Source organism: Oncorhynchus nerka, linkage group LG8, assembly GCF_034236695.1.
Source record: "Oncorhynchus nerka isolate Pitt River linkage group LG8, Oner_Uvic_2.0, whole genome shotgun sequence".
Taxonomy (NCBI): Eukaryota; Metazoa; Chordata; class Actinopteri; order Salmoniformes; family Salmonidae; genus Oncorhynchus; species Oncorhynchus nerka.
The window spans coordinates 68,775,922-68,790,581 of record NC_088403.1 but is presented as its reverse complement, the minus strand read 5'-3'; the positions used below and the strand labels follow the sequence as shown (position 1 = coordinate 68,790,581).

Genomic DNA, 14,660 nt, shown 5'->3' with positions numbered 1-14,660 from the left:
TAGTCTAGGGAGGATCATAGTGGTTGTAGGCTAGTAGGATCATAGTGGTTGTAGGCTAGTAGGATCATAGTGGTTGTAGGCTAGTAGGATCATAGTGGTTGTAGGCTAGTCTAGGGAGAATCATAGTGGTTGTAGGCTAGTCTAGGGAGAATCATAGTGGTTGTAGGCTAGTAGGATCATAGTGGTTGTAGGCTAGTCTAGGGAGGATCATAGTGGTTGTAGTCTAGTCTAGGGAGAATCATAGTGGTTGTAGGCTAGTAGGATCATAGTGTTGTAGGCTAGTAGGATCATAGTGGTTGTAGGCTAGTCTAGGGAGGATCATAGTGGTTGTAGGCTAGTCTAGGTAGGATCATAGTGGTTGTAGGCTAGTAGGATCATAGTGGTTGTAGGCTAGTAGGATCATAGTGGTTGTAGGCTAGTAGGATCATAGTGGTTGTAGGCTAGTAGGATCATAGTGGTTGTAGGCTAGTCTAGGTAGGATCATAGTGGTTGTAGGCTAGTAGGATCATAGTGGTTGTAGGCTAGTCTAGGTAGGATCATAGTGGTTGTAGGCTAGTCTAGGTAGGATCATAGTGGTTGTAGGCTAGTCTAGGGAGGATCATAGTGTTGTAGGCTAGTAGGATCTAGTGGTCTAGGTAGGATCATAGTGGTTGTAGGCTAGTCTAGGGAGGATCATAGTGGTTGTAGGCTAGTAGGATCATAGTGGTTGTAGGCTAGTAGGATCATAGTGGTTGTAGGCTAGTCTAGGTAGGATCATAGTGTTTGTAGGCTAGTCTAGGGAGGATCATAGTGGTTGTAGGCCAGTCTAGGGAGGATCATAGTGGTTGTAGTCTAGTCTAGGTAGGATCATAGTGGTTGTAGTCTAGTCTAGGGAGGATCATAGTGGTTGTAGGCTAGTCTAGGTAGGATCATAGTGGTTGTAGGCTAGTCTAGGGAGGATCATAGTGGTTGTAGTCTAGTCTAGGGAGGATCATAGTGGTTGTAGTCTAGTCTAGGGAGGATCATAGTGGTTGTAGGCTAGTCTAGGTAGGATCATAGTGGTTGTAGGCTAGTAGGATCATAGTGGTTGTAGGCTAGTCTAGGTAGGATCATAGTGGTTGTAGTCTAGTCTAGGGAGGATCATAGTGGTTGTAGGCTAGTCTAGGTAGGATCATAGTGGTTGTAGGCTAGTCTAGGGAGGATCATAGTGGTTGTAGTCTAGTCTAGGTAGGATCATAGTGGTTGTAGGCTAGTAGGATCATAGTGGTTGTAGGCTAGTCTAGGTAGGATCATAGTGGTTGTAGGCTAGTAGGATCATAGTGGTTGTAGGCTAGTCTAGGGAGGATCATAGTGGTTGTAGGCTAGTCTAGGGAGGACCATAGTGGTTGTAGGCTAGTCTAGGGAGGATCATAGTGGTTGTAGGCTAGTAGGATCATAGTGGTTGTAGGCTAGTAGGATCATAGTGGTTGTAGGCTAGTCTAGGTAGGATCATAGTGGTTGTAGGCTAGTCTAGGGAGAATCATAGTGGTTGTAGGCTAATCTAGGTAGGATCATAGTGGTTGTAGGCTAGTAGGATCATAGTGGTTGTAGGCTAGTCTAGGGAGAATCATAGTGGTTGTAGGCTAGTCTAGGTAGGATCATAGTGGTTGTAGGCTAGTCTAGGGAGGATCATAGTGGTTGTAGGCTAATCTAGGTAGGATCATAGTGGTTGTAGGCTAGTCTAGGTAGGATCATAGTGGTTGTAGGCTAGTAGGATCATAGTGGTTGTAGGCTAGTCTAGGGAGGATCATAGTGGTTGTAGGCTAGTCTAGGTAGGATCATAGTGGTTGTAGGCTAGTAGGATCATAGTGGTTGTAGGCTAGTAGGATCATAGTGGTTGTAGGCTAGTAGGATCATACTGGTTGTAGGCTAGTCTAGGGAGGATCATAGTGGTTGTAGGCTAGTAGGATCATAGTGGTTGTAGGCTAGTAGGATCATAGTGGTTGTAGTCTAGTCTAGGGAGGATCATAGTGGTTGTAGGCTAGTCTAGGTAGGATCATAGTGGTTGTAGGCTAGTAGGATCATAGTTGTTGTAGGCTAGTAGGATCATAGTGGTTGTAGTCTAGTCTAGGTAGGATCATAGTGGTTGTAGGCTAGTCTAGGGAGGATCATAGTGGTTGTAGGCTAGTAGGATCATAGTGGTTGTAGGCTAGTCTAGGGAGAATCATAGTGGTTGTAGGCTAGTCTAGGTAGGATCATAGTGGTTGTAGGCTAGTCTAGGTAGGATCATAGTGGTTGTAGTCTAGTAGGATCATAGTGGTTGTAGGCTAGTCTAGGGAGAATCATAGTGGTTGTAGGCTAGTCTAGGGAGAATCATAGTGGTTGTAGGCTAATCTAGGTAGGATCATAGTGGTTGTAGGCTAGTCTAGGTAGGATCATAGTGGTTGTAGGCTAGTCTAGGTAGGATCATAGTGGTTGTAGTCTAGTCTAGGGAGGATCATAGTGGTTGTAGGCTAGTCTAGGGAGGATCATAGTGGTTGTAGGCTAGGAGGATCATAGTGGTTGTAGGCTAGTCTAGGGAGGATCATAGTGGTTGTAGGCTAGTCTAGGTAGGATCATAGTGGTTGTAGGCTAGTCTAGGTAGGATCATAGTGGTTGTAGGCTAGTAGGATCATAGTGGTTGTAGGCTAGTCTAGGGAGGATCATAGTGTTGTAGGCTAGTCTAGGGAGGATCATAGTGGTTGTAGGCTAGTCTAGGGAGGATCATAGTGGTTGTAGGCTAGTCTAGGTAGGATCATAGTGGTTGTAGGCTAGTAGGATCATAGTGGTTGTAGGCTAGTCTAGGGAGGATCATAGTGTTGTAGGCTAGTCTAGGGAGGATCATAGTGGTTGTAGGCTAGTCTAGGGAGAATCATAGTGGTTGTAGGCTAGTCTAGGGAGAATCATAGTGGTTGTAGGCTAGTAGGATCATAGTGGTTGTAGGCTAGTCTAGGTAGGATCATAGTGGTTGTAGGCTAGGAGGATCATAGTGGTTGTAGGCTAGTCTAGGGAGGATCATAGTGGTTGTAGGCTAGTCTAGGTAGGATCATAGTGGTTGTAGGCTAGTCTAGGTAGGATCATAGTGGTTGTAGGCTAGTAGGATCATAGTGGTTGTAGGCTAGTCTAGGGAGGATCATAGTGTTGTAGGCTAGTCTAGGGAGGATCATAGTGGTTGTAGGCTAGTCTAGGGAGGATCATAGTGGTTGTAGGCTAGTCTAGGTAGGATCATAGTGGTTGTAGGCTAGTAGGATCATAGTGGTTGTAGGCTAGTCTAGGGAGGATCATAGTGTTGTAGGCTAGTCTAGGGAGGATCATAGTGGTTGTAGGCTAGTCTAGGGAGAATCATAGTGGTTGTAGGCTAGTCTAGGGAGAATCATAGTGGTTGTAGGCTAGTAGGATCATAGTGGTTGTAGGCTAGTCTAGGTAGGATCATAGTGGTTGTAGGCTAGTAGGATCATAGTGGTTGTAGGCTAGTAGGATCATAGTGTTGTAGGCCAGTCTAGGGAGGATCATAGTGGTTGTAGGCTAGTAGGATCATAGTGTTGTAGGCTAGTAGGATCATAGTGGTTGTAGGCTAGTCTAGGGAGGATCATAGTGGTTGTAGGCTAGTAGGATCATAGTGGTTGTAGGCTAGTCTAGGGAGGATCATAGTGGTTGTAGGCTAGTAGGATCATAGTGGTTGTAGGCTAATCTAGGTAGGATCATAGTGGTTGTAGGCTAGTCTAGGGAGAATCATAGTGGTTGTAGGCTAGTAGGATCATAGTGGTTGTAGGCTAGTCTAGGGAGAATCATAGTGGTTGTAGTCTAGTCTAGGGAGAATCATAGTGGTTGTAGGCTAGTCTAGGGAGAATCATAGTGGTTGTAGGCTAGTCTAGGGAGAATCATAGTGGTTGTAGGCTAGTCTAGGGAGAATCATAGTGGTTGTAGGCTAGTCTAGGTAGGATCATAGTGGTTGTAGTCTAGTCTAGGGAGGATCATAGTGGTTGTAGGCTAGTCTAGGGAGGATCATAGTGGTTGTAGGCTAGGAGGATCATAGTGGTTGTAGGCTAGTCTAGGGAGGATCATAGTGGTTGTAGGCTAGTCTAGGTAGGATCATAGTGGTTGTAGGCTAGTCTAGGTAGGATCATAGTGGTTGTAGGCTAGTAGGATCATAGTGGTTGTAGGCTAGTCTAGGGAGGATCATAGTGTTGTAGGCTAGTCTAGGGAGGATCATAGTGGTTGTAGGCTAGTCTAGGGAGGATCATAGTGGTTGTAGGCTAGTCTAGGTAGGATCATAGTGGTTGTAGGCTAGTAGGATCATAGTGGTTGTAGGCTAGTCTAGGGAGGATCATAGTGTTGTAGGCTAGTCTAGGGAGGATCATAGTGGTTGTAGGCTAGTCTAGGGAGAATCATAGTGGTTGTAGGCTAGTCTAGGGAGAATCATAGTGGTTGTAGGCTAGTAGGATCATAGTGGTTGTAGGCTAGTCTAGGTAGGATCATAGTGGTTGTAGGCTAGTAGGATCATAGTGGTTGTAGGCTAGTAGGATCATAGTGTTGTAGGCCAGTCTAGGGAGGATCATAGTGGTTGTAGGCTAGTAGGATCATAGTGTTGTAGGCTAGTAGGATCATAGTGGTTGTAGGCTAGTCTAGGGAGGATCATAGTGGTTGTAGGCTAGTAGGATCATAGTGGTTGTAGGCTAGTCTAGGGAGGATCATAGTGGTTGTAGGCTAGTAGGATCATTGTGGTTGTAGGCTAATCTAGGTAGGATCATAGTGGTTGTAGGCTAGTCTAGGGAGAATCATAGTGGTTGTAGGCTAGTAGGATCATAGTGGTTGTAGGCTAGTCTAGGGAGAATCATAGTGGTTGTAGTCTAGTCTAGGGAGAATCATAGTGGTTGTAGGCTAGTCTAGGGAGAATCATAGTGGTTGTAGGCTAGTCTAGGGAGAATCATAGTGGTTGTAGGCTAGTCTAGGGAGAATCATAGTGGTTGTAGGCTAGTCTAGGGAGGATCATTATCCTGTTTGCTTGTGGAGAGCAATGCCTCGAGACTTCTTTAAAATGAGACATCGTGCACCAGCTGTAACTGACAAAGACACACCACCACCCCTCGACGCAGATGCACCCAGCCAGCTCCATGTTCCACCGAGACGTGGCTGAAGGATGACAAGGATAATAAGATATTACTGAATGATCTACGATTAAGACTATTATCCAATGACTGCACGTTGGCCAAAGTCTGACTCATATAAGATAAGGCACTTTGGAACTCCGTTGCAACAAGAGGACGGACGATTTTTACGCGCTTCAGCACTCTGCTGTCCCGTTCTGTGAGCTTGTGTGGCCTACCACTTCGCGGCTGAGCCGTTGTTGCTCCTAGACTTTTCCACTTCACAATAACAGCACTTACAGTTGACCGGGGGGCAGCTCTAGCAGGGAAGAAATGTGTACTTACTGACTTGTTGGAAAGGTGACATCCTATGACGGTGCCACGTTGAACGTCACTGAGCTCTTCAGTAAGGCCCATTCTACTGCCAATGTTTGTCTATGGAGATTGCATGGCAGTGTGCTCCATTTAATACACCTGTCAGCAAGTTGTGGCTGAAATAGCCGAATCCACTAATTTGAAGGGGTGTCCACATACTTTTGTATATATAGTTACCTAGAACAGGTGGGGGCCAAGAGGAGACTTTTGACGACCAGTTTTAATGTCCCCCCCCCCCAAACTGGTCCCGGGTGAGAAACAAGAGCCTGCCGACACAGAAAATAGTCCTCTAGAAACGCCAGCAGAACCTTTTCTAGTTCACGGCAAAGTGGTTAGTTAGAACGCCGGTAGACGACAATATAGAAACTATAATAAAATATAAAACAAATAGAAGAAGGACATACGAGAGCAAGGAACAAAATGTTAAGATTTTATTTACAAAGTAAATTTTTGTACATTTTGTCTTAACTTACAGAAAGTAAAAAACAAAGCCACAACTAGGAGGCTTGCATCCCCAGTGGTACCCTACGTAGTGCACTACTTTGACCAGGGCCCATAGAGTAGTGCACTACGTAGGGGATAGGGTGTGGCTGCTAGCTCCGGTCCAACCCAAAACACAAGGGAGGGAGGAGACAGACAGCAACAACAAAAAACAAAAAAAAAAAAAAAAAAGTCTTCTGAAAAAATATGTTAAAAGCTCTGGTTATGTCCTACATGGCCCCCTATTCCCTATATAGTGCACTAAAGAGACCTACGTGGGCCCTAACCAAAAGTAGTACGTGCACGAGATAGCCAATAGGGTGCCATTTGGTACACAGGCACTGTTGGGGGGAGGTCCCCTTGTTTGGGAAAGGTGGGTGGTTTGTTGGCTGGAGGGATTTGGGGGAACATCCTAGGTTGGCTGGAGGGATTTGGGGGAGGAACATCCTAGGTTGGCTGGAGGGATTTGGGGGAAAGGGAAGAGACATCCTAGGGGGCAACAGAAGGCAAAGAGGGATCTGAGATACCGAGGGGGGGAGGGTGAGACAGGCAAGAGGGGGCGGGAGGTGTGCAAAGAGGGGTCGGGAGGTCTGAGATACCGAGGGGTCGGGAGGTGTGAGATACCGAGGGGTCGGGAGGTGTGAGATACCGAGGGGTCGGGAGGTGTGAGATACCGAGGGTCGGGAGGGTGAGATACCGAGGGGTCGGGAGGTGTGAGATACCGAGGGTCGGGAGGTGTGAGATACCGAGGGGTCGGGAGGTGTGAGATACCGAGGGGTCGGGAGGTGTGAGATACCGAGGGGTCGGGAGGTGTGAGATACCGAGGGGTCGGGAGGTGTGAGATACCGAGGGGTCGGGAGGTGTGAGATACCGAGGGGTCGGGAGGTGTGAGATACCGAGGGGTCGGGAGGTGTGAGATACCGAGGGGTCGGGAGGTGTGAGATACCGAGGGGTCGGGAGGTGTGAGATACCGAGGGGTCGGGAGGTGTGAGATACCGAGGGGTCGGGGAGGTGTGAGATACCGAGGGGTCGGGGAGGTGTGAGATACCGAGGGGTCGGGAGGTGTGAGATACCGAGGGGTTCGGGAGGTGTGAGATACCGAGGGGTTCGGGAGGTGTGAGATACCGAGGGGTCGGGAGGTGTGAGATACCGAGGGGTCGGGAGGTGTGAGATACCGAGGGGTCGGGAGGTGTGAGATACCGAGGGGTCGGGAGGTGTGAGATACCGAGGGGTCGGGAGGTGTGAGATACCGAGGGGTTCGGGAGGTGTGAGATACCGAGGGGTCGGGAGGTGTGAGATACCGAGGGGTCGGGAGGTGTGAGATACCGAGGGGTCGGGAGGTGTGAGATACCGAGGGGTCGGGAGGTGTGAGATACCGAGGGGTCGGGAGGTGTGAGATACCGAGGGTCGGGAGGGTGAGATACCGAGGGTCCGGGAGGTGTGAGATACCGAGGGGTCCGGGAGGTGTGAGATACCGAGGGGTCGGGAGGTGTGAGATACCGAGGGGTCGGGAGGTGTGAGATACCGAGGGGTCGGGAGGTGTGAGATACCGAGGGGTTTCGGGAGGTGTGAGATACCGAGGGGTTCGGGAGGTGTGAGATACCGAGGGGTTTCGGGAGGTGTGAGATACCGAGGGGTTTCGGGAGGTGTGAGATACCGAGGGGTTTCGGGAGGTGTGAGATACCGAGGGGTCGGGAGGTGTGAGATACCGAGGGGTTTCGGGAGGTGTGAGAACCGAGGGGTCGGGGGAGGAATTGTGACCGAATCAACGCAATTATTAGCCACATTCAATGAAACATAGCGAAACAAAAACGAACTAGGCCCATATGCAAATAGACCGTTGCCACATATGGCTCTGTGACATTTGCCTTGGACTGTCTACAGCGGCGGTTGAGTAGACGGCCTGTTGCGAGATTTAAAGACAGCTACACGCGAACACATTGTTCACATCCTTCTCTAGTTAGTGAGAACCTACAGATCATTGCTAGTTAGTGAGTTATTAGCCCAGTTATAGATCATGTGTAGTCAGCAATAGGGGAGTGATTGCTTCCGACGAGAGCACAAAACGTGCACATTTCTAGACATCTAGTGAGTCAGGTAAATAACATTTTTTTCATGTCTTAAAGGGACAGTGTTGTATTTTGAGACCGGCTTGATTAAGCTCAGCAGCCAATAGACAGAGGGGTAGCATATTATATCTTATTCTCTGTAGTAATGGTATGGGAATAATAATGCATTCCTTGTATCAAATATGACATTTTCAGTCACTTCCTGTTTCCCACCCCCCGAAAGTCTCATGGAATGTAGGTCTACATTGAACACAACACGTTGGCTGCTACTGTAGGCTGAATGACAGAACAGCTATTTCCATGTTAAAATATTATGGGATTTCTCCATTGTTTTTGATGGTAGGCCTGTCTGGTAGGCCTACATTAGGATCAAATAGCCACAGCAGCCAACTTGACCACAGTTAAACTGTACCTTAAAGTGGGTACAGCCTCCGAGGGGAGGTATCAGAGCCTCCGGGGAGGTATCAGAGATATTGAGGGGGTAGAGGGGAGGTAGAGATATTGAGGGGGTAGAGGGGAGGTATCAGAGCCTCCGGGGGAGGTATCAGAGCCTCCGGGGGAGGTATCAGATATCAGAGCCTCTGGGGGGGTAGAGGGGAGGTATCAGAGATATTGAGGGGGTGGAGGAGAGGTATCAGAGATTGAGGGGTGGTGGGGAGGGCACTGAATCTTCATCATCGTCATCATCCTCAGGATCCCTCTTCCTCTTCTCTCCTTTCGCTGGAGAGTCATCCTCATCTAAAGAAGAAAGACATTTAGTCACGGGCAACAAACAGAAGAACGTCCCAAAAGACCCTACGTAGTGACCTACTTAGACCAGGATAGACCTACACCAGACCAGGATAGACCTACTTAGACCAGGATAGACCTCCTTAGACCAGGATAGACCTACACCAGACCAGGATAGACCTACACCAGACCAGGATAGACCTCCTTAGACCAGGATAGACCTACACCAGGATAGACCTACACCAGACCAGGATAGACCTACACCAGACCAGGATAGACCTACACCAGACCAGGATAGACCTCCTTAGACCAGGATAGACCTACACCAGACCAGGATAGACCTACACCAGACCAGGATAGACCTACACCAGACCAGGATAGACCTACTTAGAGCAGGGCCCTTGGACCAGGATAGACCTACACCAGACCAGGATAGACCTCCTTAGACCAGGATAGACCAGGATAGACCTACACCAGACCAGGATAGACCTCCTTAGACCAGGATAGACCTACACCAGACCAGGATAGACCTACTTAGAGCAGGGCCCTTGGACCAGGATAGACCTACACCAGACCAGGATAGACCTACACCAGACCAGGATAGACCTACACCAGACCAGGATAGACCTACTTAGAGCAGGGCCCTTGGACCAGGATAGACCTACACCAGACCAGGATAGACCTCCTTAGACCAGGATAGACCTACACCAGACCAGGATAGACCTCCTTAGACCAGGATAGACCTACACCAGACCAGGATAGACCTACACCAGACCAGGATAGACCTACTTAGAGCAGGGCCCTTGGACCAGGATAGACCTACTTAGAGCAGGGCCCTTGGACCAGGATAGACCTACACCAGACCAGGATAGACCTACTTAGAGCAGGGCCCTTGGACCAGGATAGACCTACACCAGACCAGGATAGACCTACTTAGAGCAGGGCCCTTGGACCAGGATAGACCAGGATAGACCTACACCAGACCAGGATAGACCTACACCAGACCAGGATAGACCTACACCAGACATGTGATTGGATAACGCTACTAACCATCATCTTCGTCGTCATCATCATCATCATCATCATCGATATCTCCGTTCACCTCCCCATCCTAGAGAGAGAAACAGTTAGTACACCGATCACCCGTCTGCAGTGTAGTTCAGGGTTATTTGATTTATTTTACCAGGCAAGTCAGTTGGCATCCCGTTACCCCCCCAGAGGGCATCCCGTTATCCCCCAGGGCACCCCGTTACCCCAGAGGCATCCCGTTACCCCAGAGGCATCCCCCCCAGGGCATCCCGTTACCCCAGAGGCATCCGTTACCGTTACCCCCCCCAGGGCATCCCGTTACCCCAGAGGCATCCTGTTACCGTTACACACACACACACCCCCCCCAGGGCATCCTTACCCCCAGGGCATCCCGTTACCCCCAATTTGTTTTTCAGGGGTGCAGTCGGTGTTTAACCAGTTCGAGGGCTGCACTGAAAATTGGTTGTATAAAAGTAGAGTTTCCCCGAAATCCCATAAATACAAAAATAGCCCCTCCATGGGCCGGATCTTACCTCTTCACTCTCCGCACTGTCGTCATCTTCCTCTGCAATGACCTCTTCATCATCATCATCCTCCTCCTCATCAAAGTCCTCAGACTCTCCCTCTTTTTCACAGGACAGACCAGAGACAACATTAGACCCACCCCCAGCAATCACGCCCCCTCTTGCAGCAGTCCCCCCCAGCAATCACGCCACCCCTCTCTTGCAGCAGTTGCGCCCCCCCCCCTAGCGGTCACGTTCGGATCTATATGGGTCCTTCCAGACAAGTCAGTTAAGACGAGACCCGAGACAATCATACCAGATCCAACCGGTGACATTTAAAATTCTGGATCCGGACGTGAGCATCCGGGTACAGGTGGATACCGCGAAGACCTCTAAAATCAGAGTACATCAGTCCCCCTCCTCCCCCTCTGTTCCACAGGACAGACTATGGAAAACATCAGCTCAGTTAAGTGCCATTTCAATTAGTTGGATATTTCAGAAACAGACCCCTATATACCTTTGACCATCATCACAAAGACTAATAACCAAACAGGTCCATTCATCTGTCCAGTCAGATTCAAGTGACCGTGTTGGCTATTATACGGTGTCCCCTGATGTTCTTCCCGTCTGTCAACCAGTTGCTATTTCTAAATCGGATTTAAGTTCTACCTTCATCGTCGTCGTCATCATCGATCCCGTCTCCCTCGCCGTCCGAGTCGGAGGCCTCGCAGTCTTCGATATCGTAGCCATCCAGGTATGTGAGCTGCGGGAGGAGCTTGAAGATGCTCTCCCTGTAGTCTCCCAGGTTGGTGACCTCGCAGTTAAACAGGTCCAGGGACTTCAGTACGGGAAGCTTTTTCTAAATGGTGAGGGGGGGTCATGACAGTTCATTCAAACTACAACTGACGTAGTCACGGTTACAAGACATACGAAGAGCGGTAAACAGTCTTATTTCAAGTTAGACGATGAGGTTATAACCAATCGTACTCCCAGCTATAGTCGTCTTATACACAGTCTCACCAGTCTTATTTCAAGTTAGACAATGAGGTTATAACCAATCGTACTCCCAGCTATAGTCGTCTTATACACAGTCTCACCAGTCTTATTTCAAGTTAGACAATGAGGTTATAACCAATCGTACTCCCAGCTATAGTCGTCTTATACACAGTCTCACCAGTGGTTCCAGTGTGCTGATGTCCTTGAACTTGTTCCCAGAGAGGTTGAGGTGTGTGAGGTTGACCAGCCTCTCAGCCAGCACCTCCAGACCACCGGATATCCTGTTGTCACTCAGCTCCAACTACAGAAGAAGAAGGAGGAGGAAATACCCCCTGGTGTCACTGAGTAGACTGATACCCCATGTCATTGATCTACAAACCATAGGTAAGGCTGTACTGTGAAATAACGATGCCCCCAGTGCAATTCTAAAGTCTAATACATCCAGTGTGATTTTAGTCAAATGAATGTCAAATTGTATTTATTTTATATAACCTTATATACCCTCCAGCTGAGGGTAGTAAACACGTTATTCCGCTCCACACGGCCCAACTTTCGGTTAAAAAGATAAGATAACCTACAACGTTATTCTAAAAACAGTACTACAGCAGTGAGACCTAGTGTGCAGGCTAACGACCCTTTCCCAGTTTGAGTATGGAGATGTAAAATAAACACAAACCTTTTTTAATTTCCCCAGTTTGGGTATGTTTGAGACGTTGATGAGGCCGACGTTGATGAGACTCAACAGCTCCAGGTTCTCAAACTCCTCCGTTACGCCCTCCATCTTCCCCTCGTTGGACCGGCAGTTATCCAGGACCAGCTCCTGAACCTGGGAGACGAGAAAGAGACTAGTCTGTTGTTTCACTAGTAAAGCTAGTTAATATGGAAATATTTTACCAGTATTTATATCAAAAAGTTTCATTTTGTGTTTCGAAGTAATTTTATTCGGCCTGAATAGTAGTCATGCTCAGAAACTGAACTGTTTGTAAACTCGGGACACGTGATGTAGCGTTATTTGACCAGCTAAAGTAGAAACGCGTTGTTAGCCAACTAAATAATGATATTTAACCGGTTAAAGTGTACCCAAACGGTTCATGGCCAATGTACATTTAATATAGTTTCAGTCGACTAAAAATGCTATATTTTGGTAGCTTTTAACCGGCGAAAAATGGTGTGAAGATTCGCTGTATTTGTAGCTAGCTAGTTAGCCAACATGCTAACACGTTGAGGTTTCATAATAATGGCTACTGCTATGCTAGCTTCTAGCTAAGCTCAGTGTGCTAACTACTATAGTATTGTTAACTACTATAGCTGGCTGATAGCTAGCTGATGCTAACTACTATAGCTAGCTGATGCTAACTACTATAGCTAGCTGATGGTAAGCCTGTTTGTTACAAAATATACATATGTATAAAATAAAACTGCAGCAGATGGCTTGCAATATAGAAATACAACTATCTTTTTATTCGGGTAAAATATGTACTTACTTAGCCATTTTCCTGTTTACCTCATGAACCCGGTTAACTGACGGTGCCAAAAACCAACGAAATCAAATACAGTTTTGCTATCTAGTTTACAATATACATATTTATCTTCTGAATTTTGATTTGGATAAAACGTAAAGTTTGTAAATAACATACATTTCTAGCAGTAGGCTTGGTTCTTATATGAGAGGACCCCATGTGCTCGCCATGACTTCCCACACACCGTAAACTTTGGTGTTACCTACTTAAATACCTACAGATCTAGATTAATCAAATGAGTTACTTACATCCGACGGCGTCCTATTTCTCAGTTCTAGGTGAATTCTCTTTTTCATGTCCATGTTCCCCTCTTCTCTCTCTCGGATCTGGTTGGAAAGTGTTGGTTTCTACCGCCTGCTATATAACTATCTATCGGGAAGAGAGAGAGCAGCCTTTTCGTTCAAATCAGAAAGTGGGTGAAATGCGAATAACTTGTTTTTTTGTTGCGCCGAGTCTAAAGCCCCGGAGAAACTAAATCCCCCACAGCGCCCCCGTGTGGTTGCGTTCCCACACTGCAACCAAACATGCGTGGCCTTATTTCCTGCTAATGCAGCTTGTTATTAAGCTGAAAATAACCATTTACAATACTTGTGATGCATTTGTTTTTTTTAATACGACGGATAGACACGTAACTGTTTGTTTCTTGGCTATTTATGAGATAATTTGACCGGTATTATTATTATTACTGTATTTAATTAATCGAATATAATTCCCTCCTTTCAAGTTTTTTGTTGCCGGTAATGTTGATGGACTATCAGTTGTTACCACACGGTGGCAATGTTGCTATCTCCTTTGCATGACTATAGACTCTTCCTCAGGCCTTAAATTCAAAAGTACAATAATTCACCTACTATGGAACTGTCTGGAGTCGTAGAATTACGAATTTGAACCATCTCCGGTTGTAAGGTGGAGGAGACTTTTATCTCCCTCACCAACTTCAAACATCAGCTATCTGAGCAGCTAACCGATCGCTGCAGCTGTACATAGTCAATCGGTAAATAGCCCACCCATTTTTACCTACCTCATCCCCATACTGTTTTTATTTATTTACTTTTCTGCTCTTTTGCACACAAATATCTCTACCTGTACATGACCATCTGATCATTTATCACTCCAGTGTTAATCTGCAAAATTGTAATTATTCGCCTACCTCCTCATGCCTTTTGCACACAATGTATATAGACTCCCCTTTTTTTTCTACTGTGTTATTGACTTGTTAATTGTTTACTCCATGTGTAACTCTGTGTTGTCTGTTCACACTGCTATGCTTTGTATTTATATCAGTTGCAAATGAATGAGAACTTGTTCTCAACTAGCCTACCTGGTTAAATAAAGGTGAAATAAAAATAATATTAAAAAAAAAAAGAAGGTATGAAACCACTTGGCTTTGAATGTTTTACTGGGTTCCATTATTCTAATTTAGAACTTTCACCAGCTCTGGTGTTCTACCCAGTTCCTTCACACCTTTTCAAGTCTCTTGTTTTACCTCTGAAGTCCCATTCATTGTGCATCCCTGTAGCCTACTGTTGTTTATGGCTGCCTTCACTGTTTTAAAGCGGCAGTCAGTCTGTAATTCAAACAACATATTGTGTGAGTTTAAGAAAGACACTAGAGCACCTGTTCAGCTTTTTTTTGTGTCATAATGTTTATTTTAATAAGTCACATAATTATACTGTAGTCATCTCACAACAGACACATTGATAACATGGGTTGGTGGTCCAACACAGGAGATGAATAGCAACATCAACACCACTGGGGTAATAATAAAATATATACACTGTAAGGTTCCAGCCAGGCCCTTAGTGATGATGTCACCACCACAGCAGCATCAATACTCCATCACCAAAGCACAGTGAGACCACTGGAAAAAGCACA

General features: G+C 46.7%; 2 protein-coding genes across 3 annotated transcripts; both read right to left on the bottom strand.

Moving 5' to 3' along the window:
• Positions 1 to 6,386: 6,386 nt before the first annotated feature.
• On the bottom strand, positions 6,387 to 7,726 carry LOC135572732 (uncharacterized). Its single transcript, XM_065021162.1, has 2 exons — positions 6,539 to 7,726; positions 6,387 to 6,428 (listed from the first exon to the last, which is right to left on the bottom strand). The coding sequence occupies exons 1-2, from the start codon at positions 7,724 to 7,726 to the stop codon at positions 6,387 to 6,389; spliced, it is 1,230 nt and encodes a 409-aa protein (XP_064877234.1).
• Positions 7,383 to 13,236, bottom strand: LOC115127879 (acidic leucine-rich nuclear phosphoprotein 32 family member D-like). Of its 2 annotated transcripts, none has more exons than XM_065022016.1 (7): positions 12,903 to 12,963; positions 11,942 to 12,091; positions 11,444 to 11,566; positions 10,939 to 11,128; positions 10,300 to 10,391; positions 9,788 to 9,848; positions 7,383 to 8,746 (listed from the first exon to the last, which is right to left on the bottom strand). In XM_065022016.1, exons 1-7 carry the CDS (start codon positions 12,942 to 12,944, stop codon positions 8,643 to 8,645), a joined length of 762 nt encoding a protein of 253 aa, XP_064878088.1. In that variant the 5' UTR covers positions 12,945 to 12,963; the 3' UTR covers positions 7,383 to 8,642. The 2 variants fall into 2 exon arrangements, with proteins under 2 accessions (XP_064878088.1, XP_064878087.1); XM_065022015.1 differs by lacking the exon at positions 12,903 to 12,963 and adding an exon at positions 13,034 to 13,236 and having other exon boundaries at positions 7,384 to 8,746.
• Positions 13,237 to 14,660: the final 1,424 nt, after the last annotated feature.